This window comes from Kogia breviceps, chromosome 9 (assembly GCF_026419965.1).
Source record: "Kogia breviceps isolate mKogBre1 chromosome 9, mKogBre1 haplotype 1, whole genome shotgun sequence".
NCBI lineage: Eukaryota > Metazoa > Chordata > Mammalia > Artiodactyla > Physeteridae > Kogia > Kogia breviceps.
In genome coordinates this window covers 45,744,148-45,766,543 of record NC_081318.1, presented here as the reverse complement: position 1 = coordinate 45,766,543, position 22,396 = coordinate 45,744,148, and the positions used below count along the sequence as shown (strand labels likewise).

The window sequence follows — 22,396 nt, the reverse complement described above, 5'->3', positions numbered from 1 at the left end:
TTTTCTGACCTGTGCAGAGCTGCCTCCATGGCAACGTCGACTCAGACTCATAGGATGCTGCCGTTTTAAACTCTGAATCCAGGAATGTTGAGTCTTTCAGACCCACGTGGTGTTTCAGCCCGAGCATGCTTCAGCTGAAGGGCCCTCGGGATCCTCTCTGGTCCTTCTGGGCTGGATTTTCAGGGTTCGGTGGGGACTCGTGCCACCCTCCCCCTCCTCACTCTCCCTGCAGGTGGAATGCAAGGCTGTGATGGTTTTCTTCCACTACTGTGTTGTATCCAACTACTTCTGGCTGTTCATTGAGGGCCTCTACCTCTTCACCCTGCTGGTGGAGACCTTCTTCCCCGAGAGGAGATACTTCTACTGGTACATCATCATTGGCTGGGGTAGGTCACTGGCTGTCGCCCAGACAGGTTCAGGCCTCATGGCCGGGGATGTCCTTGGTCCCTCCGTCCGGGAACGTCAGGTCAGAGGAGGGAGGCACTGCCCTGCCTCGCAGCTGATGGCACACTCCCGGTTCTTGGATCCTTTCTTGCTCTTCTTGTAGAAAGCCCACTGTCTGATGGAGGGGATGTGCTCAAGAGTCCTCCTGAGAGGCGAGGTAGCCCAGGGTTTGGGAGAGACGTGGACCCCCAGGAGGCCTGGGTGTGAGGGACAGTTAGGGTCCCCAGGACTCCAGATCTGAGAGGGAGACATGCCCCATGGGTCGGGACCCCACGTCTGAGGGGTTCATTGGTCCCCAGAAGCCCCAAGTCTGAGGGGGACACCGGGCCTATTGGTTTTCCAGTTATCACGGGGCTCCTTTTCTTACTCTCCAGGGACCCCAACTGTGTGTGTGTCCGTGTGGGCTGTGCTGAGGCTCTACTTCGATGACACGGGGTGAGTACGAGCCCGAGAGCCAGGGCCGGAGCCCCAAGGAGGCTCTTACAGATGGTTGTCAGCGGCTGTCCTGATTTCCCATTAACTGTCTCAGGCAAACCATCCAATGGCGGGCATGGCTGCACCCCCAGCCCTGGGCATTGAGTGTGCCCTGACCCTACGGCGGGTGGACCCACCCAGCCACATCTCAGCCGGGACTCAGTGAGGGAACGTGCAAGGTTTCAGAGTCCTGCTCTGCTTCTGAGCCCAACTCTGAGTGGCTGTTCTCCTTTTCGGGAGGGGAGGAGGAATATCGAGGGTGAGGTCGCATCCCCCAGAGCCCTAGGTCTAAAGGGGGAACATGCCCCTTGACCAGGAGCCCACTGGTGCCCTCACTCCTGGGCTCCAGCAGAGGGAAGGACCAAGGCACCTGAACCAGGGCTGGGCCTGGGTGTGCAGCCCGCCTGAGAGCTCTCCTTCCAGCCAGCCCCTCCTCAGAGCTGCAGGAGGGGCTGGCTGGAAGGAGATGATGATGCCTTGCCATCCCCTCCAGCCAGCCAGGAGAGATGATGCCCCCAAGCATCATCTCTCTTCTTTCTGTCTGTCTTGCAGCTGCTGGGATATGAATGACAACACGGCTCTGTGGTGGGTGATCAAAGCCCCTGTGGTTGGCTCCATAATGGTGAGTGTCCTTGGGACAAGAAGCAGGGAAAAACCAGAGGCCTGGGCTGAAAGGCAGGGGAGGAGGAGAAATAAAGAGGTCACCACACAAACCAACCTCCCGTGGCTGTGTTATATTCTGCAAAAAGGACGCACAAGTTATTTAGCTCTTCCGCTAGTGTTGGACATGTATATTTATCCCATTTTCCCTTATTATGAAAGATGCCACTAGGAATGGTTCTGTGCATAGTTTTGAAAACGTGTGAATATTTCTTTAGAATTAATCCCTAGAAGTAGAATTGCTGGGTCACAAAGGGTATTCCCATATCATTGTCTGCACTTGTAATTTCAATCATTTAAATTTTTGCACAGCCTTGTGGGAGATAATGGTAGCTTATTGTTTTAATGTGCATTTCTCCATATTGCTAATGCAGCAGAGCATTTTTTTCAAATGTTTATTGACAATTTGTTTTTATTCTGATTATTATCTATTCTTTGCTCATTTTTCTAGTCCAGTTGTTATCTTTCTTACTGTTCAATAGATAGTAATGCTTCATCTGTTATACATGTTGTAAGTATACTTCCAAGATTGCATAATTTTATATAGTCAAACCATCAGGCTTCCTCATCATGAATTCTGAGCCTTATTTCTTGTTTATGGAAGTCTTTCCCAACCTTAAGATATAAAAGTATTCTTAATTGTTTTATAACTATTTTGTAGATTGCATTATTACACGTATGCCTTTAATCCATTTGAAATTTTATTTCTCTGTCTGATCTGAAATGATATGTAACATTTTTTTTTTCCAGTGGGTGGACATCCACCCTCTCAGTTCTTTTTATTGAATAGGTCCTTCTTTCTCAATTATGTAGAAATGCCACTTTATCGTTAACACTCAATGTACTCTACTTGTATTTAGTTCCAGACTTCCTACTCCATGTTACTAATCTATTTGGCTGTTCCTGTGGCAAGTTACTGTAAACTGGCAGCATGTTTTGATATCTGGTGTGCTCATATCCCCTTCCTTATTTTTGTCCCCTTCCAAATTTTCTCTCACATTTACTTTTTCAGATGGACTTTCGAATTTGTCAAGTTGCAAATTTGTCAAGTTGCAAAAAAAAGGCTGGTTGAGATTTTTATAGGAACTCCATTGAATTTATAAACAAATTTGGAGAAGTGGTTTTCTTAAAATATTGAGTCTTCCTTTCCAAGAATATGGCATGATTCTCCATTTATTCACTCTTTCTCATAGAGTCATTTTTGATAGTTTTTTTAGTTGTCTTGTTAGGTTTCCCTTTATGGTGTCTTTCAGTTTGTGCTCGTCTTGTGTCTAGGAATCATTCTTTCATTATATTTTCTAGTGGGTGTATTCGTGCTGGGACTTAGGGAAGCTATTAGTTTTTGTGTATTTTTTTCTTTTCTTGGTTACCTTTTGAAGCTCTTTTATTGGTTCTTATCCATTTTCAGTTGGTTCTCATGGAAAATAACATGATCTATAAATGGAAATACTTTTTACTTTTCATTTCCAATATTTATACTGTTTATTCCTTGGTTTCTTTGAGGATGGTGTTTGCTGTAGTTTTGGGCAGTTACCTTCACTGAATTAGGAAAGTTTCTATTCCTGGCTTGTTTTAGAGTTTATTTTTTAAAAGTCAGGAATAGGTGTTGAATTTTATCAAATGCGTTTTGGAGACATTAATTGATCATTCCCTTAGTGATGGACATTTATAATATTCTAGTTTATCTTCATGATGAACAATGTTGCGGCGGATATATTTGTGCATACTCTTGAGTTATCTGTGAATATGCTTTAGAGTAAATCCCAGGAGTGGAATTTCTGGGACAAAGGATGTATACATCTAACATTTTCATGGATATCAAATTGCCCTCCACAGGCAGAGTACGAAAATGCTCATTTCTTATGTTTTTGTTGATGTTTCCATTACTGAACTATTCACCAATCTTATGTGGGATAAAGGTAGTTCATTGTTTTAATCTGTTAATGTAACAAATATTAGATTTTTTTTGCATTCCTGACAAAACCTTTAGGGCCGTGATCTGTTCTTTTAATGCACTGCTAAATTCTATTTGTTAATATTTTGTTTATAGTTTTTACATTGTTCTTTGTAAGTTCTCTGGTTTTAGGTGTGTGTGTGTGTGTGTGTGTGTGCGTGTGTGCACACGCACACACTTTCTGTCCTTGTCTAGGTTTTGTACTAGGGTTTTGTTAGCCTCATAGGTAATTTGGGAGGTTTTCTTTTTATTTGCTTTTAAATAATGAAGTAGTATGTAAATTACATCTTCCCTAAAGGTATTATGAAACTGGCCAGTAAAATTATCTGGGCTGGTGCCTTTTAATGCATACGTCTTTGAGTACTTTTAAAATTTCTCCTGAGGTCATTGCTCTATTCTGATTTTCTACATCTTGATTTGATTTTATTAATTTATATTTTCCCATTTTGTTTGATTTTTTTTCCTCGTGATGATTTAAAATATTCTGTACATCTGTTGTCCTCTTTCTCATCCCTAAATGTGTTTAATTGCATTTTCTCCTTTTGGACTAACATGTGCAGTTAACAGTATTTACTGTGCTAAATTCTGGGTACTGATTAGACACTGAGCGTGCAGTAGAAAGCAGGACTGACAGAACCCTGTCCGCTGGAGGATGCTTTACCATTCTCCTTGATGTGTGAAAACAAGCAGAGCAAGACCAAAAAATTTTATTTGTATCGATCAAGTCTACTTTTTTTTTTGTATTTCTTTAATGAATTTTTATCTTTAACTTCTTTCTTGTGTAACTGAAATTGGTAGTACTCTTTCCCTAGATTTTGATTTGAATGGTTAATTATTTTATTTTCAATATTTATTATTTTTAATTAAGTTAGTGTTAGGCTCTACATTTTCTCCTTGAGCGCTGCTTTGCTACAGCCAGATGTTGCTGTGTAGTCGCCTTGTTTCTTTTTATTTGCTCCCCTCCCTCTTCCTTTGTCACCATACACACAGCTTCCCTCTTTGTTTAGAGAGCTTTTGTCTGAAGGTAAACACTATTGCTATTCCCAGGCAGTCCTTTAATTAATAATGCTTATGGTTGTCCGTTCTGGTTTTCCATATTCAATGACTCTGGACTTGGAGTTTCTCCAGAGGACAGCTCTCACCTCTGCGATAGCCTCTTCTCTGGTTGGCATTGTCGTTTTTCCATCACCCTGACACTGTTTGCTCTTTCTTTTCCAGAAATTGCTCCCTTTTCTAGCTCACTCATGATAATCTCTGCTATTTCTCAGTACTCCTATGGAATTCTTCTTCATCTCTCTCTTCTGTCATTTCAGTGTTATGGAGGGAGGCTGGGGGATGAATGAGTGTTCCCATGCTGCCACCTTAAGATTATAAGCCTAGATGGGATCTTGACTGGATGGGAGGAGGGCCCTGTCGGGGGAATGACAGACAGTGCAGAGGCAGGGGTGTGGAAAGTCTTTGCTCAGATTCATTTGCATCTGATTTTTCTTTGCTTCTCAGGTTAACTTTGTGCTCTTCATCGGCATCATTGTGATCCTCGTGCAGAAACTTCAGTCTCCAGACATGGGAGGCAATGAGTCCAGCATCTACTTGTAAGTACCATTAGGTGAATGCCATGGTCAAGTCCAACAGCTGTATGGGCCCTGCACACAGGACACAGGAGGAGAAGGCCTGGGTGTCGCTGACGGGGTACCCTAGCATGGGCATTGGCAAGAATTCTTTTGGGTTAAAGTACCTTTAAAATATAGTTGCCCACCTCTCCTTCAGACATCTTCCATCCCACCCTTCTTGCTCTGTGGTCAGGAGCATGACCAGCTGGGTGTGTGTGCTGTGGAGGCACTTCCGGCCCGGGGGGAGGCAGGTTGGTCCCCTGTGATTGGCTGGAGAGGCCAGATAGGCACAGGGAATCTGAGGACAGTCTCTGGCGTGGAAGCCGTATGTGTTGCGTCCTCAGTTTAAGAAGAGAGCAGGTTAGAAGGAACTGAAGTGCTCTCACGGCACCAGAGGGGGCTGGTCCGACCTCCATCAGAGGCTGCAACCTGGGGCTCAGAACCTTGATGGCTGCCCAGTGGACAAGTGGGACAGCAGAGAGGCTCCAGCAGAGGGCTCCTCCACCCTGCCATTCTCCCGGAGAGAGGGAGAGGCAGGAACTGCTCAGGGACCAGCGCCAGATCCTTCCCTCAGGCTCCTTGAGGCTTCCCCAGGTCAGTGGAGATTGCCCTTGGTCTCTGTTCAGCCTGGGTACCTCTCCTGTGATAGCCGTTCCGCTGGGGGCAGGGATTAGCCTAGGGCCTGGCTCTGTCAGGCTTGTTTCTCCCCGTGTGTAGCATGATTACATTGACCACCCCTCCCCTCCTTCTTTTGGCTCTCCATTTATTGCCCTTTATTTTTTCATGTTTTGGCAAATGTTTACCAACCTTTGCTTATTATGTGTATGTTATGTAGCTGAATGTTGTTCATCCACATAAGTCATAAACTCTTGGAGGCCCTGCCCTAAGGGGCTGGTAGGGCCAGCTCTCTGCAAGTAACTGCCCTGGAGAGATCATTCCTGCCTTTGTCTCCAGAAGCCACAAAACAGGGCCCTGCTGCTCCCCTCACCTTTTCTGGTCCAGTGTCAGGAACCACGTCCTTATATCTGGCCTGCTCATCCTGCTTGAGGGTGGCTTGGTTCCCACGCTAGCGGTCATCTCAGACCTCTGAAGCTGGTGGGTAGCAGCCTTGTCTCTCCTTTGAGCTCTAAGCAACCATGGTTCCCCCAGCTCCTGCCCCACCTTGCTTCCTGGTAGGATCTGTTTCTTCTTCTGAGGTCCCTGGGACCTCTCCTCTGGGGCCTCTCCTAGCTTCCCCTCACTGTGCCTGTGCAGGGACACACATGGTGGCTCAGCTGCAGCCTGAGTAAGGACACTCTGCTGACCCCCGGACATACTTTACCAGCTTGGACATCCCTCCCCAGGCAGCAAGAACCCCAGGGTCTGGAGGGAGGGAAGTGTGGAGCCAGGGTTTTCAAGGTAAATTGTAGACTGGGAGCTGTAGAGTCATGTCAGGCCTTCCTAATGCAGAGATAAGAACTATCTGTAATAAGCACAGGGTTTATACATTTAAGTACAAACGTTTAAAGAACCAGCTGCAGGCATGTCTTGTTTTATCACTCTTCACTTTACTGTGCTTCGCACGTATTGCTTTTATATTACAAATTAAAGGTTTGTGACAGCCCTGTGTTGAACAAGTCTGTCAGACCCATTTTTCCAATAGCATTGGCTCACTTTGTGTCTCTGCATCACATTTTGGTAATTCTCGCAATATTTCAAACGTTTTCATTATTATAGTTGTTGTGGTGATCTGTGATCAGTGATCTTTGTTACTACTATGACTCACTGAAGACTCAGATTATTAGCATTTTTTAGCAATGAAGTGTTTTCAAATTAAGGTGTGTACATTTTTTTTAGACGTTATGCTATTGCACACTTAACAGACTACAGGATAGTGTAAACATAACCCTTATATGCACTGGGAAACCACAAAATTGATGTGAGTTGCTTTATTGTAATATTTGCTTTATTGTGATATTCGCTTTATTGCTATGGTCTGGAACTGAACCCACAATATCTCAGGGGTATGGCTGTAGTTGGTTTCCTTTTTTTTTTTTTTTGGTTTACTTTTATCATGTAAAAAATCCCCCTCAAATCTCAGCAAATTTTTTTTTTAGAGAAATCTAAACTTGTTCTCATCCCAAGCCCCAAAGATTAAACCTCAGGTGGATGTGGTCTGCAAGCCAGGTGGGAGGGCTGACACAGGACAAGGGATCAGCTTGGTCCCATTAAATGCAGCAACATGTTTGAGTGTTTCCAGGGTCAAGGAGACCCTACTGGTGAAAGTGAGGGACATTCAAAGTGGTCATGCTGCTAAGAACTGCAGAGCATTTAAAAACACTTGCCATTCAGTACATGCACGTTTATGCCCACACAGCAAATCTGGATTCAATATAATCCCCATTTTACAGCCAAGGGAACTAGTTATCAGTGAAGTTAGATGAATTCAGCAGGAAAGAGTGAAGCCATAGCCACAATGCAAGCAGACCCTTGACTTCAAACTTGACTGCACCATCATTTCTACCTTCAAAGACTTCACAGACAAGAAGATAGTGTTAAACAAGGCTTCCTGGAAGAAGAGGCCCCAGTGGGTTCCAGCCTTGTAAAAAACTGCCCCACCTGGAGTGCTTTGAGCTGGGAGCTGTCTGCTGCAGGTGGGGAGGAGGGTAGACAATGGGGGGGATTAAAAAAGGGGCATGACATGGTAGGAGAGGGAGATTTAAGGGCTGCGTCCGAGTCCCCTTGGGTCAACAGAGTTCTGTGTTGGGTTGATATCCCTTCACATCTGCCCACAACAGCTCTCCGGTTTTTTCCTCTGTTTCCAGAACAAATTTAAGCCCGGGCATCCCCAAGAAAGCCCGAGAGGTTTATTTCTTCAGCCAGCCTAGGTTTATTTCTTCCTCTTGATTGAATTTCTTTTCTATTTTTCACTAACAAGTGACTTTTCAGAGATTCTGACATCTTTCTTTCTCATGCCTGTCTCTGGCTTTTCTGCCACCCATTTTCCTTTTTGTTTCTTTTCACTGGATCCTTTTGAACAGTCATTGGAGGTTTGGGGAAAGCGGATTTCAGAGGAGAACAGCTGAATCTTTAGAGTTTGGGTGTGTAGGAAGTGACATCTGAGGTTTGGGCTCTCGGGCTCCTGGACCCTCATTTCTGTGGCTCACCCAGGCCAAGGTTGAGGGGTCAGGCCACTGGCTGTAGGAGACAGTAGTCAGCCTTTCAATCTGGGCAAGGTAGAGAATAAACTTGAAGACTAGAATGGCTTCCATTCCTGAGTACCCAATTAAGCTCTTTTAATTATTGAGGAAAACATAACTTGTATGTGTCCATCTGTCTCTTTGTATGTGTCCAAAACAGACCTTTGACATTCATTGAGGCACATGAAAAACTTCTCAAATACATGACTTCCTCACAACAGTGTTCCTGGAATTTTGATTTGCAGGTGGAGCACCTAGGGATTCTGTTAAAATGCAGATTCTGAGGCAACAGGTCTGAGCCAGCCACTGAAATTCTGCATTTCTCAGAAGCTCTCAGGTGGTACTGATACTGCTGGTCTGGGTAGCAGAGCATCATAACATCTCTCATCTGTACAATGGTTCACTCGTGCCCATCTCATGGTCTGGTGTGAATTGAAACGTGTTGTTAATTAAATTAGGGAACCACAGACATAACTGAGGCAAGGATGCTGGGTGGACCTCGGCTTTTGCTCCATCTTTGAAGTGTGTGATTCACATGTTCGCCTCAGCAAAGTGACGTGTCACTACATGTCAAGGACCTTCAGACTTACTCTTAAAAGAGTGGGAATCACAAATTATGCATCCATGAACGCCAAAGGTCTGGCCTCTCTGTGCGTATCTGTTCTCATTTGCATCCGACCCCCTCAGGTTGACCAGTTCACCGGCAGCTGCTAGGAGCTCGGCCACGTGGTGCCTGAGGAGGGTGTGTGAAATGGGCACCTCTTCTGCAGTCTGACGAGATGACACAGCTCTTATTCCATCTCTTCCGTGTTTGTCAGAGATGGAAACAAATGAGTTGTGCCAACCCAGGCATAAGCAGGACCGAGAGGGGCTAGAAGAGGTGGCAATTGAGCCTGAGACCTCTCTGAGGAGGCAGAGCTCTGTGCCTCGCCCAGTGCCAGGTAGAGCTGGATGGGCATTCTGGGCCCACCTGTGGGTGGCTCCTTCAGGTGACTCGTTTCTGCAGGCAGCGGGGCAGAGCCCGAAAGGTGCTCTCTCAGCCTTCAGCCCCTGCCCTCTGAAATTTTATCGAGAAGTGTAGCCAGCACTGTGCAGTAGAGCTCTCGGCGGTGTTGGAGATGCCCCAGATCTGTGCTGTCCAGCACAGGAACCACTAGCTACCTGTGGCTGTTGAGCCCTTGTAGCGTGGCTCAGGCAACCCAGGAAGTGGATTTGTCACTTAATTTTAACTTACATGGTGGATGTGTAGTGTTTCATGGGTCTGCTCCGTCCATCCTACCTCTGTTCCACTTAGGCCCACACTGAGTTACGGGGGGCTCAGTCAGAGGCAGGTGTGGGAGGGGAGGGAGGGGGGGAAGACCAGTGGATGCTCCAGTTGGTTTTCACAAGCAAGTGCAGAGATGGGCTGATTGCAGGGCTGGGCCAGCGTGAGGTCCATGGCGTGAGTGTCCAGCTACCCGTCTTGCCGAGGGATCTCCGTCAAGGCCACACTCTGTGCCTGGAGCTGACTCTGGAGACAGTTCCTGGTCCCCTGCGTGAGCCCCAGTCAGGCCCCACCTTCCAAACACACGTGTTCCCCCGTCCCGAGCCCCACCACCTGTCGGTTTCCCAGTGTGAGGGCTCGCATGTGCCTGTGTGTCCGCGCACACATGTATCTATGTAGAGGTGTGTATTTCTATGTCCAGAGCTGACCACGTCTCGGCCCTCGGCTTCCTCCTTCTCCTGCAAGTGATGCCCCGGCCCTGTCTCTCTCCACACCCTGGGCCTCTCTGCCCGCCTTGTGAGCCGTGTCACCCTAAGTCCCACCTCAGTTTCTCGTCGCCCAGTGCCCGCAGCTGACAGAAATGCCCATCTTGTCACACCCAGCAGCTGCGTGCAGAAATGCTACTGCAGGCCACAGCGGGCTCAGCAGCACTCTTGCAAGATGTCAGAACTGTCCACCATTACTCTGTAAGTGTGCGTGGCGTGGCTGTGGCTGGGTGTTCTGGACGGGAGGGGGGCGCATGCTGCTGCCACCGCCCAGAGCTTGCGTCCGCCCAGGCTGGAGGAGAGCAGGGAACGAGCCTGTGCCTCCAGCCCCAAGCCCTTTCCCAGCTGTTGCATGTTGACATCTGTGTGTCTTGTGAGTTCTCTGCAACCTCGTGGCCTGGGGCAGGAGGGGAGGTTGCAGGCATGGGGCTGTGGCCACTGTGGAGCAGCTGGGGTGCGGCCGGTGCTGAGCAGGAAGCAGCTTTGGAGCCTCTGCCGCTGCTGCTGTCGTGATGTGTGGTCTTCCACAAATCCCCACTTCTCTGGGTTTCAATCTTTGCAACTGCCAAATGATTTCTAAGGGCCTTGAGCTTGAGTTCATTTAGACCGCCCTCCTGCAGGGGGCGGGACCCTCACCCCATGCACCTCACTCCCACCGAACGTGCTGAGTGGCTGACTCCCCACACAAGCCTATTAGGTGGGTACTTGTATTATCCTCATTTTACAGGTGAGGAAACTGAAGCACACAGAGGTGAAATGACTCGCTCAAGGCCACACAGTTGGCAGGGTGAGGATTTGAACCCAGGGAGCCCTAAGCACTAGTCCCTGGGGCATCTCTTGCTGGAGCCTCAGCTCCAACTTGGATTAAGTGGGGGAGCCCACTGGAATTTGGGGGCCTCTGACCGTTGGAGCTCTTCTTTGTATTCTTTAGGCTTCTCCTGCCCAGTGATGCCTCCTTGGGGCAGGAAGACAGAGGCTAAGGCCCTGTGCCGCGGTCTCTCTGGGTTAATCAGATCGTAGCGTGAGTCTGTGACTCCGCAACACGAGGTTCCAAGGTTCGCACCATATGTTCCCATCCCAAGGCCTCCGAAGGACAGAGGTCCTCGGACTCTGAGACCTAGTGACTTCCTCACCTGCCTCCACTGTCCCATCTACCAAAAGGAGTCATGGGGATGCCCTGGGTCCCTGGCAGAAGTCCCTGATTATTCCTGGGCTGCATTGGGGCCACGGGAGGGAAGGCATTGCCCTTGGACTATACTGTGGGATGCCCTGCTGCATTCGCCACATCTTCCTGGAGCTGGGAAGGGCCTGAAAGGTTGTGTTTCTCACGTACCAAACCCGTCCCATCTACCACCACCACGAAAGCTGGAGAAGTTTGGCCTTTTGGTTTCCAGGGCACTTTTCAAACTTCAGGGGCAGATCCCCTGGAACCAGATCCATTCTGGGGAGAGGAGGCAAGAAGGCAGGGACCGCGGCACATCCCAGGGCTGCCTTCCCTCCTCAGCTTCTTCAGTTAAGCTGCTCTTTTAAAGTGACCCCTTTAGGCAGGGTCACAGAGGCACCCCCAAGATGTCCACATGCCTGCGTTTCCAGGCCACTTTCCTCTTCCTTTTGGACTTTCATTCTCCAGCCAACACTTCCTGCTGCCCTCTGGGTGCCTGAAGATGAGCGTCAGCCAGACCTGGGCTCCCAGGTCATGCTCAGTGTCAAGGGCTCCAAGGTGTTCATCCCGGGCCTGTGTGGTTATCCCTTCGTGGACACGCACTTTCCGAGTGTGAGCCCTGTGCACGGCCTGTGCCGGCCGCGGCAGATGACAGTTAAGTGAGGTACCACGCCTGCCTTCAGAGAGCCACATCCGAGAGAGGACAGACAGATGAGAGGCTAGACCACTCCCAAGCTCAGCTGGGCTCTGCGTGGGAGCCCATCAGATCCTGTTGGCGCCCGTGCTGGTCCAGGCAGCCCCAGATCCTGTAGAATGGGCAATCTGTGAGCACGGGGAGGATTGGTGGCCACTGGGCACTCGAGGGGCTTTTTCCTTCCAGGACTGAGCCTTGGTCCACCTGAAGGTCTCCCCAGGCTCTCCCTTCTCCTTCCGCTGTGTCCCCTCCTCTGCTTTTCTTTCTTCCCCTTCCCCATCCTTTCCTTCACAGTAGATGCTGGTAAGCCAAGGGCATCACTCAGACTCCATGGATTCTACTTTTCCTGAAATCCGGAGGCCCCACATTCAGTAGAACATTCTCTCCCAGAAAGGCTGGGCTGCATTAGAGGGAGGGAGGGGCGCACGGTGTGACTGCCCCAAGTCAAACGGCCACCCCCGTACCCCGCTGCCTACCCTGGTGGGCCGAGCTCTGCTACGAGGGCCCAGGGGGTGGACTGCACCTGTAGAGTGGGGCTGGCTCTTCCAGGAGATCCAAAGGGAACCAGTCTGCTGGGGTGGGCAGAGACGGGGTCCCCCCCGTCTTGGAGACCCTCTGGGAGCCTCCCTCCCCCCGGAGCAGGACCCCCGAGAGCACACGTCGCCATGACTACGCTTGATGTTTTCCCGTGGCTTCTGTACCCCACCCTCTCGGGCAAGAGCCCCACCTCACTGGGCCTAGGAGCCAGTTGCAGTCAGAGGAACCTCAGAAGAGCTGGCCTCAGGGTGTACTGAGGTCCCTTGGGCCGTTTCTCCCTTGCCCGTTCTACTCTCACCTGAGCAGACAGCCTTCACTCCCCCGACTCAGTTTCCCAGGTGGCAGATTCCTCCTGCTAGATGGTGATTGTTTATGCTCGGAGTCAGTAAATCCTTCCTAGGACCCCTCCCAAGTCTCTCCTTCTGTGGTCTACCCAATGTTCCCCACCCACCTCCCTGTCATTGGCACCTCTCCATCACTCTCCACGAGCGTGCCTGGCTAGCCCCAGGCTCAGGAAAGCCGACTGTCTCTGTGGTCCCCTAGGGGCTGCTCTTTCCAGGCACAGGGAGCTTCTTTTCAGAGCAGGAGAATGCTTGTTTTGCTTGAGGACACCTCATGTTGTCCTTCCAAATCCCATCCCAGGGTTTTGCCCTGACTTCCCTTTTCCCAAAGGTATCGCACCTCCCCAAAAGGGTCTGTGTAAGTCACATACTCATGTGTGCATGTTTCGTGGTTCTTCAGGATACCGGCATGGCCCAGAGGGATGGGTGCCCTGCAGACAGGGGGATGTCTCCCCAGCACTTCCCAGGGAGTTCTGGAAGCCTGGGCCCTGTTGGCTGCCATCTCCCCCAGGCCCCACGCCCTGGGAGAGAATCCTGAGGGAGCCCATGGATAGGGGCCCCAGCTCTGGGGGAGAGTAGGGGCTGAGACTGGGCTTCTCTGCCCTCCATGGCTCTGGCCCCAAGCCCTGGCAGCCCCCGGAGCAGATGTTTTGCTCTTTCCCCACAGACGGCTCGCCCGGTCCACCCTGCTGCTCATCCCACTGTTCGGAATCCACTACACCGTCTTTGCTTTCTCCCCAGAGGACGTCAGCAAGAGGGAGAGACTTGTGTTTGAGCTGGGGCTGGGCTCCTTCCAGGTAGGCGGGGTATGTGTGGAGGGCAGAACTCAACGGGGAGCCAGGGCCCTGGCCTCTACCTTGTTGGTGGTTCTACGTCTTTAACCTATTCTAGGTTCCACCTCTGGAATAATAGTACTAGATTAGAAGGGATCTGGGAGAGCCCTTTCTACTGTCCACCCTCTAGGCTCCCGCGAGAAGACACGCTGATATTTTCACGTTGCTGCTGCCTCTGGGTGTCCTGAGCCAGGCCTCCCTTTGGGCAATTAAAGGCGGCAGCTCCCCACCCCTCACCATCGGTGGCCTCAAGAGACCTCTCTGTCCACTTCTGACTTCAGTCTGTAGAACATGCACCCCTGTGAGTGCTGGAGCTTTGTCTTACCCAAGTAAGACAGATCCCCAGCACAGGATCTGGTCACAGGGAGCTGAATGAGCTGAACAGGGGGATGAGCAAACAGATATGTAAATAAGTGATCCAGGGAATGAGAGAGCCAGAGACTAGTAAGTCCGTGCATGAAGGAATCAGTAAACGGGGCTGTAAATGAGTGAGTGAAGGGGTGAGTGAGTCAGTGCGAGGATGCATAGTGAGTAAATGAACAGGTGGGCGCGTGAGTGGGGCAGTGAAGGCGGTGGTGGCTCCCTTGAAAGTCCCCAGGATAGAGCGCCTCTCCCTAGCCCAGCTGTTTAGAGGAGTATTTGACCTCGATGGTCGCGAAGTTATTCTGTGTATCTGACCGGACTCTCTCCCTTGCCCCATTTTAATTCAAAGCCATTTTACCTGTCCGGGTTCTAAGGCTGGGAGGTTTGTTGACAAAGCCCCAGCCTGGGAGTCAGAGCCTGGGGTTCCTGTCTCAGCACAAGAATTCTAAATGCACAGAATATAAGTCAAGAATATGTGTGGAAGAGCCGAGTACCTGCTCTGCCCCAGGCACTTCCGTGGTGTTCTGTGTGTTCTGCGTACAAGGGTGTCTGGCCGAGGGAGGGTGGAGTGGGGAGGTGGTGGTGGATACAGACAGGTCTGCTCTGTCCTGTAGGACTGCTGCCCTCAGGGGGCCTGCGGGCTGGCCGGGGAGCCCAGAGGACACTCTGGGGCGTGCAGGGAAGGCCTCCTCTAGGAAGTGGGTTAGAGCTGGCCCTTGGGAATGGGAAGGATTTGACCAAGGGAACGTGAGATCCAAAGCCAGGGTTGTTGGTGGGAGGGAATGCCCCCACCAGCCACTTGGCTTCATAGATGTGGCCATCTTGGTGGGACAGAACTTTTCCCATCTTACCGCAGATTCCCAGGCAGGTGCCTGCATTCAGATCATCTTATTTTTCTGCTTCCTGGTGTCACTCCCTGCTCCTGCGGCCTCCCACACACCGCGGGTGGAGGGCTCCTTGCTAGCATTCTCAGGTTTTGTTTGTCTTCTCTCCCTAGGGCTTTGTGGTGGCTGTTCTCTACTGTTTTCTGAATGGGGAGGTAAGATCCTGGCCTTCTTAGCAGTGGAGGTACAGCTTGCTGGGAAGCAGACAGGGCTGTGGCCTGCTGGGTGCACAGGGCTGATCCTCCTGACCTGGACTCTGCCAGACTCCCAGCACCTACAGGAGGGGGACGGCAGCCGTGCTGGCGTCTCCTGAAGGCCTCCACCCTGTGCCAGATTCTCTCCCGCTTTGCCTGCTGTGCAGCTGAGGCCCAGCCTCCGGAGCCGAGCTCCCTCCATAAAGGCACCAGCTGTTGAGTGCAGACCCACCTGGGAGGGCTCTCACCATAAGACACACCTTAGTCAGGGCGAACTGAAAGTGAGGAAGGACAAGGCACAGGAAATGGTACATACCGTTTCTGAGGCTGTCGATGGGCAGGCGTGCTGAGTGGGGAGCTATCCAAAGTTCAGCCCTGCCCCCAGCAGGCCAGCCTGCCTGCCCAAACCCATCCCCTGTATGAGTGGGACTTGAGGGACCCTGGGGAGCGGCTTGGAACCTTCTAGTAATGCTCCATTTCCAGGCCTGTTAGGGTAAGGCTTTTGAGCAGAGTGCAGAACAGAGATGCTGAGATGGGGCTGGGAGCTGCACGGGTGGATGGCTTTGGAGAGCGGGCAGAAGCCATTGCACCAAGTGCTTGGGCCTTGGCTGGGTGACCATGGCAGGCTTCCTCCTCTTTTTGCATCTGAGAAGTAAGAAGATGAGCTCACACCACCTACAGAAGGGTCAGATAAGGGTAGATACGCAGAGGCAGACGGGGCCCTGCAGGGAGTGGCTGGGAGACACAAGAAGTCGGAGTACAAGTAGCTTGTCAGGACCGACGGGAGCTGGAACTGGAGGTGGAGGGTGCCTGCACCGCACAAAGGTGCTGGCGAAGGGGATGGGTATGTGGACGCTGAAACTGGGCATGCCCTGTGCACACCGTGCTAAGAGCAACACGGGGGCGGGCGTTCCTCGCCCAGAAGGGTGCTTTATTTAGTGATCCTGAACCCTAACAGGGTATTGGAATCCCCTGGGAAGCTTTAAAACATATGGGTGCCCTACCCCAGAGATTTGGATGTCATTGTTCCGGGGTATGGTCTGGGCATCTGGGTTGTTAAAGCTCTCTAGGAGATCTTCATCTGCAGCCACTGTTAATGGGAGTGCCCGCCGGGGAGGGGCCCCGGGGCCGGCCAGCAGGCGGGCAGGTGAGGTGTGACAGGGTGTCCGCCCAGAAGTGACCGCCCGAGTTGCCCCCCGCAGGTGCAGGCGGAGATCAAGCGCAAGTGGCGGAGCTGGAAGGTGAACCGCTACTTCAGCATGGACTTCAAGCACCGGCACCCGTCCCTGGCCAGCAGCGGGGTGAACGGGGGCACCCAGCTCTCCATCCTGAGCAAGAGCAGCTCCCAGATCCGCGTGTCTGGCCTCCCAGCCGACAACCTGGCCACCTGAGCCCACCCGCCCCTCCTCTCCTCGGAACAGCAGCTGGGGCTCGGGTGGGTGGGCGCCGGCCCACGTGTGCTGTGCCTCTTCTCTCCCTTCGGCCGGCCCTGGGCTGGGAGCCCAGCTCCCCGAGGTGGGAGGAGGTTGTAGGGCGCAGACGGGTATTTCCCCTCCCCGTTTAGGCGCTGGCCCCTCCCACCGTGGGCCCCTGGGTGTTGACCCCAGACGTGTAAATACTCCTTAATTTTGGGAAAGTCGTCCCATCCCTCCCCCCTCTACCTTGTGTCCCTGCTCACCTCAGGCAGGTCCCCAGCTCCACCCGACCCCGTCCCCACCAGCCTCAGTGATTGCCTGACCCTGTGTGGGAGGCCTTGTGAGCTGAGGCTGGTGACCTTGCCTTGGCGGATTCGGGGCGGGCCCTGCCTGACAGCCCCCCTGCAGTGTCTGACTCTTGGTGTGGACTCTCTGAGTCTACTCGCCACCCCGCGGCCCTTTTCAGGCCTGGCCCAGTCCCTGAGGCTGCCAGAGGTCCAGCTTGGAGTGCTTTTCGGTGCAGGCGAGACCCATGCTCACCCAGCATCTTGGTGTCCAGGCGCCCACTTCCTGGGTATCAGACAGTAGGAAAGCTCCAGGGCTCTTCCAGTCAGAGACTTCAGTTTGGATGTGGGGCTAAGGCCAGAGAAAGTTCTGGTGCTTTTCATTTGGCCCAAGAAAAATTGCCAGGAGCCAGAAAAGTGGATGTGATTGGAATGGAGATGGAAAGAGTTTGGAGGGACCCATGGAAGAAGACCTTCACCACCTCCATTATTTTACCCCTGACTCAAGGTAGGCGGGGGTTCATCTGGTAGCCTCCCTTCTGTCCCTCCCTTCCCCAGGCATCAGTTGCAGAACGTTGAGAGATGGATGCCTCGGAGAAACTCTTCCCCAACTACACTCACCATATAGAGCCCCTAAGCCCTCCCCCTTCTCAGTTCCCCAGTCCCAGTTCCCAGTCAAAGCTGTGACGTGACCGGGGTGAGCCAGCCACCTTTCTGTGATATCAGTGAATTGCGAAGCACCTTACACCTCCATGTGCCCAGGGCCCGGGGCTCCCCTTCATCCCCCGCCCCCATGGACCACGAGGAGCCCTAGTCACCAGCTTTCTCTGGCTTGGGCTCAGCTACTGAAATCGGAGACCTCTGCAAAGACTTCCCTCTGTGCGCTTTAGACGTTGAGTCAGCACGGGTGCCAGGGTGTCCTAGAATTTGGGAGGGGAAACCACACCTGCCATGCTTGTTAGCAGGGGCTGCTGATGGGAGGAGCGGCTGCGCCCAAACTCCTGTCCTGGCTGCCCCGCCACAAGTTAGCAGACCACACCCTAAGAATTTAAACTGGGGCAGAACCAGGTTCAGGGCAGGTGGAGGAAAGTGCTAGAATGCCGTGACCCGTGTGCGGGGCCCACCTCGTTTGTGTCAGCTTGTGGTGTTTCTGTCCAAGTGTGTTTGTGGGCTTGTTTCACGGGCACGTTCTGGAACACTTGGAGAGTTTGGGAGGATGGGGAATGTTGCTTTGCTTGGTTTTATAAAGAGGAAGAGGCCCCAGGGGACTTAAGGACGTGTTCCTGGAGAGGCCTTCGAAGTGGCTGGAGAAGGACCTAGTGCTTGGTTTAGAGATAAGCCCCGTGTCCAGTGAAGCACTGTGGACCCTGGGTCTTGGCTAAGCCAGAGGAGGACAGGACCTGCTTTCCCTGCTCCAGGCACACACGGCGACTCAGGCTGGCCATGCAGTGTGTGGCAGCCTTCCCTCCCTACACCTGCCTGCCTCATGATCTCCTTTCCTCTGTCTGGGAGCCACGTGGGTTACCTGAGGGGGTGTCCACCCCCTCAGGTAACACACATGGCTTGCATTTGAGGTCCTTGCATTTGAGGTCCTGTTGGGAGACCCGAGTTGCTTGGAAGGACTCACAGGCTTAGATTCAGAGACACACAGTCTGCCCCAGTTGGGCTCAGGCTGCTGAGATAGTGGACACAGTGCACCCTGTTCTGGGCCTCAGTTTCCCCATTCGTGACATGAGGCGACTTCTAGTGCTTCTCCAGGCTCTGTTCTTCAGTAATTCTCCCGTTCAAAGCCAAGGCGGGTAAAAGGGCATGCATCATTGTTATGTGTATCATCTGTGGTTCTGAAACGTCTGTGTGTGTGTGTATGAGTGGAGGGAGGTTGGATGCTGTGTATTTTCCCTTTCTAGAAATGGGACGTCTCTCTCTTCCCTTTGGACACCACAGTGAGAGGGAAGGCTCAGGCCAGGGACAGTTGGACAGGGCAGGATGTGCAGACCCAGCTGTGTCCCGGCTGGGGCAGGGTGCCTCGTCTGGCTGGGCAGTGGCTACCCCCAGATCCTAGGAGCGGTACCCTGAGTTTGGACCCTGTTTCTTCATCCTCGCCCCCACCAGCAGGTCTGCTTCACTGTGGAAGAGGAGGGTTTGATCTTACACATACATCATCACAAAATAGCAAAAGCAAAATCCACCCCGAATCCCCATGCCATGCTGCCCCCCTGAGCTGTGAGCCTGCATCCTCGTAGAGGTTCCAGGTTCCTGTTGGTTGTTTTTGTCTCTGAACAAATTATTGCCAGCCTTGTGAGCAGGTGCACCCGATGTATTTTGAATGCTCCAGGAGGTCAGGCAGCTGTCCTTCAGGGTCCCAGGCAGTGTAGGGACAGTATAAGGTCTGGGTACCACCCTTCCCTCTCTGACCTGGTTTTTCAAATCTGTAAAATGGGCAGTAAGACTAGCTAGCTTTTATAGCCCACTGCATCTCTGAGATTCTCATCTAAACATCAGCCATCTACTGGGAATGGGCCCCAGGCAAGGATTGCAGTATTCACCTAGACAAGGAACAGATAGGAAATCGTGCTGAGTAAGGAGGGGCCCGAAGGGCCTTGGGAACGGTTGGGCTGGAGAGGAGCAGTTATCTGACTCCATGTCTCTAGAAAGGAGTTGTTTTTGTTCTGTGCAATCCTAAGCGACAGAACTCACCCAGGGGAGGCCGAGTGTTCCTTGGGATGAAGAAATCTCTCATCCTCTGTCATGACTGTCCTGTCAAGCAGTATCAAGAGAGAGACTCTAGCCCTGGGGAAGATGGGACTCCAAGTCAAAGATGCTGAGCCTGTCAGGGAAACTGTGAGGGGTCAGAGTGTGGGAATGGGGGTTCAGGGGCTCTCTGGCAGTCATAAGTTCCTACTTGGGCCCAGTGACCATGGATGCCTCTGGAAGAGCCCTGAGCAGGGAGCAGGGGACCTGGGCGTCTTCCAGCTTTGCCACTGATCTGTTGTTTGGCCTGGACTTCTTCATGTATCTTTGGGGAAACTCACAAAGTACTAGAGCTGGGAGGAAACTTGGAAGATCTGCAGGTCAAACCTCCCCATCGGGCTGGTGAGAAATCACAGGTGGGCTTAGCACAGTGCCTGTACCATCTGGGGACCCAGTATGCTTTACAAACCTGAATGGGGAAATGGGCCTGCCAATATGTGCCCCCCCTGCACGTGAGCCAGAACAAGACACCCAGTAAAGCTTCCGACCAGAAAACATTCAGCCTTGAGCAGGAGAAGGGCTCTGGTTACGGAGGTTGTCAGGACTCCAGACTGCAGGAGGAACAGTGGAGTCGGTGTGGTGAGGGGAGACCTGCGTTCTAGCTTGACTTGACCACCTGCTCTGTGCTCCAAGGCACAGAACCTCTCTGGGCCTCTGCTTCCTAATCTGAGAAGTGGGTGGATGTGATTTTCAGTCTGCCCCACAGGTCAGGGGTCAGGTTGAGGTGAGGTGCCCTTGCACGTGGAAGGGCTTTGGAAACTACACAGGTGTGAGCTGTTTACTGGGGTGAAGACCTCTGAAAGGGACCCCATGCTGTTTGTCAGCTGCTTTGAGCCCTCCTGGGTTAAGCTTTGCCCCATTTGTAAAACCACCAGCACTGGGGGGTGGAGGGGGAGGCCAGTGGGCTCTGATGGACACAGAATTCCAGGTTTATTCCCATTAGTTGGGCGTTTGTTCTCGGGATAGAATGAGAAGACTTCCGTGTGGGTGATGTTAGTGTTTCCATGCCACCCCCATGGGAATCCTTCAAGAATCTGGGACATCCCTCAAGTGGGCTGTGTGCCTATCTTTCTCCTTTTCCTGAACTCAATGTACTGGGATGTGTCTGTGCTTGGCCATGTGTGTCTTGTCTTATGTCTGTCTTCTGTAGCTTTGCCCCTGTGAGGGCTGGAGTGGGGACGTCCCTGGCATCCCAGACGTGGTCCAGGCTCGCTGTGGGAGCCGGGCCCACCTGGGTCTCATCTCCCACAATAAAGAGAAGCCCCACAGACCTCACTGCTACCGCTGTGCTCACAACCTTGTCCGGGATTTTAAGAATGTCACACTGCTATAGATGATTCAATAAATGTCTTATCATTTTTTCCTGGTGGCTGTAACTTGGCAGAAGTGGAGGGCAGGGAGGAGAGGAGGTGGAAGGGGAGGAAATCTGATCCCCCAGAGTAATCCAGCCTACAAGGTCCTGTGGCCTTTTCGAGTCCAAGGGAAAGGTATGTGAATGGGGCTGAGTGACCTGAGAATGGACTTGGAAGAGTAAGGTCCTGACCTCAAAAGGACCTGCAAGGATCATGCAACCTGAGTGGAATCGAGGTCACTTGGATGTTTTGGGTTCCTAGAAATGGAAGCAGCTCACCTCATAGTCTTTGTTGCTTCATGGCCTTTATATTGTTTTATGAGAGTGGCCACGGGCTATCCCCAAAGCTTGCCTGCAGTGAGCATTTCATTCCACAGGTAACCACAGGCTGCCAGAGTCCCATCCCCTAATTCTTCTGGACATTCCGAGTCATCAGCCCCTGCCAGACCAGATAACCAATTCCAGGTAACCCCCATTTCCTTGAGGTTCTATTGATTTTTCACAACTTCCAATGCCCATATTTATATTAGAATTTTTAGTTGCTAGCTACAGAAGATTGTTTTGGCTGATGAATCAGAAAATAAGTTTAGAAGAGAAGATATTGGGCAGCTCATAGAATTCTTTGGAGGCTGGAGAAAGCAGAAGAGGTGTCTCAGGCCTTGTCATGTCATGGAACTGATGCAAAGCTGTTGACCGCTGCTGCTGCCCGTCCAGGGATGTCTCCTCTGTGCCAGGGACCCAACCTCACAATTACCACATTTGAAAGCAAATAGCTTTGCTGTCTTTGTCACCAGCAAGCCCAGTTCCCCACGCAGCCCCTTTCTTCCACTTGCTCACTTCTGAATCAGAGTCTCACATGAGTCCATCAGATTGACTGTGTTCTAGCTGCCATGAGGCTGGAAATTTAACTTTTCTGGATTCTGCCTTGGGGAGGTCAGGCTCATACATCTGGAGAATTTCTAGATTTAACATTAGTGTTCAAAAGTCCTGAAAGAAATGCCTACCACCGCAGGCCTGAGGTCTACAGCAGTTGCAGAGCCAGCTGCCTTCAGTGTTCAGGTGGGCCACTCTGAGGAACTCAAGTCAATGGAAAGATGAACCCCAGCCCAACTGCACGTGATCCCTACAAGCAGCTAGACCACTCGCCGAAAGCTCCTAGGGATCTGGTGCGGGTGTTCCCCAGCTGGGAGGCTGCCTGAGCTCACCCCTGCTCTTTCCTCTCCAGGTCCACCTCTTCTTCCACTCCTAAGGGAAATTGTCAGGCTGTGTCATATGACTTATCTGGCAGATATCTTGAGCTGCTTCCAAAATGGAACCTACCCTCAAAGGGTGAAAATTAGTCTCCTTGTGTGTCTGACTGTGCTGAGAGCTCACAAAGATGACTTCCCTAGTGCTTAGAAAAATATTCTTACTTGTGTGACCATGATATGTTGAGGTTCTATATGCTTCATTCACAGAGAGAGGTCACACTCAACAAGCAAAGATAAAGAACCAAAAGTAAATGGAAAGCTTTGAAT

General features: G+C 51.6%; 1 protein-coding gene across 3 annotated transcripts in view; it reads left to right on the top strand.

The window, feature by feature from the left end:
• ADCYAP1R1 (ADCYAP receptor type I) overlaps positions 1-20,890 on the top strand; it is a 53,722-nt gene extending 32,832 nt beyond the window's left edge. Inside the window, exons 10-17 of one of the 3 annotated variants that reach the window (XM_067042392.1) lie at positions 233-386; positions 819-879; positions 1,471-1,540; positions 5,033-5,124; positions 10,191-10,271; positions 13,472-13,601; positions 14,998-15,039; positions 16,281-20,890. In XM_067042392.1, coding sequence (XP_066898493.1) covers positions 233-386; positions 819-879; positions 1,471-1,540; positions 5,033-5,124; positions 10,191-10,271; positions 13,472-13,601; positions 14,998-15,039; positions 16,281-16,469 — 819 coding nt within the window. In that variant the 3' untranslated portion in view covers positions 16,470-20,890. Of the gene's footprint in view, positions 1-232; positions 387-818; positions 880-1,470; positions 1,541-5,032; positions 5,125-10,187; positions 10,272-13,471; positions 13,602-14,997; positions 15,040-16,280 lie in introns of all 3 variants that reach the window. The other 2 variants (XM_059073682.2, XM_067042393.1) reach the window with 2 other exon arrangements.
• The last annotated feature ends 1,506 nt before the right edge of the window (positions 20,891-22,396 follow it).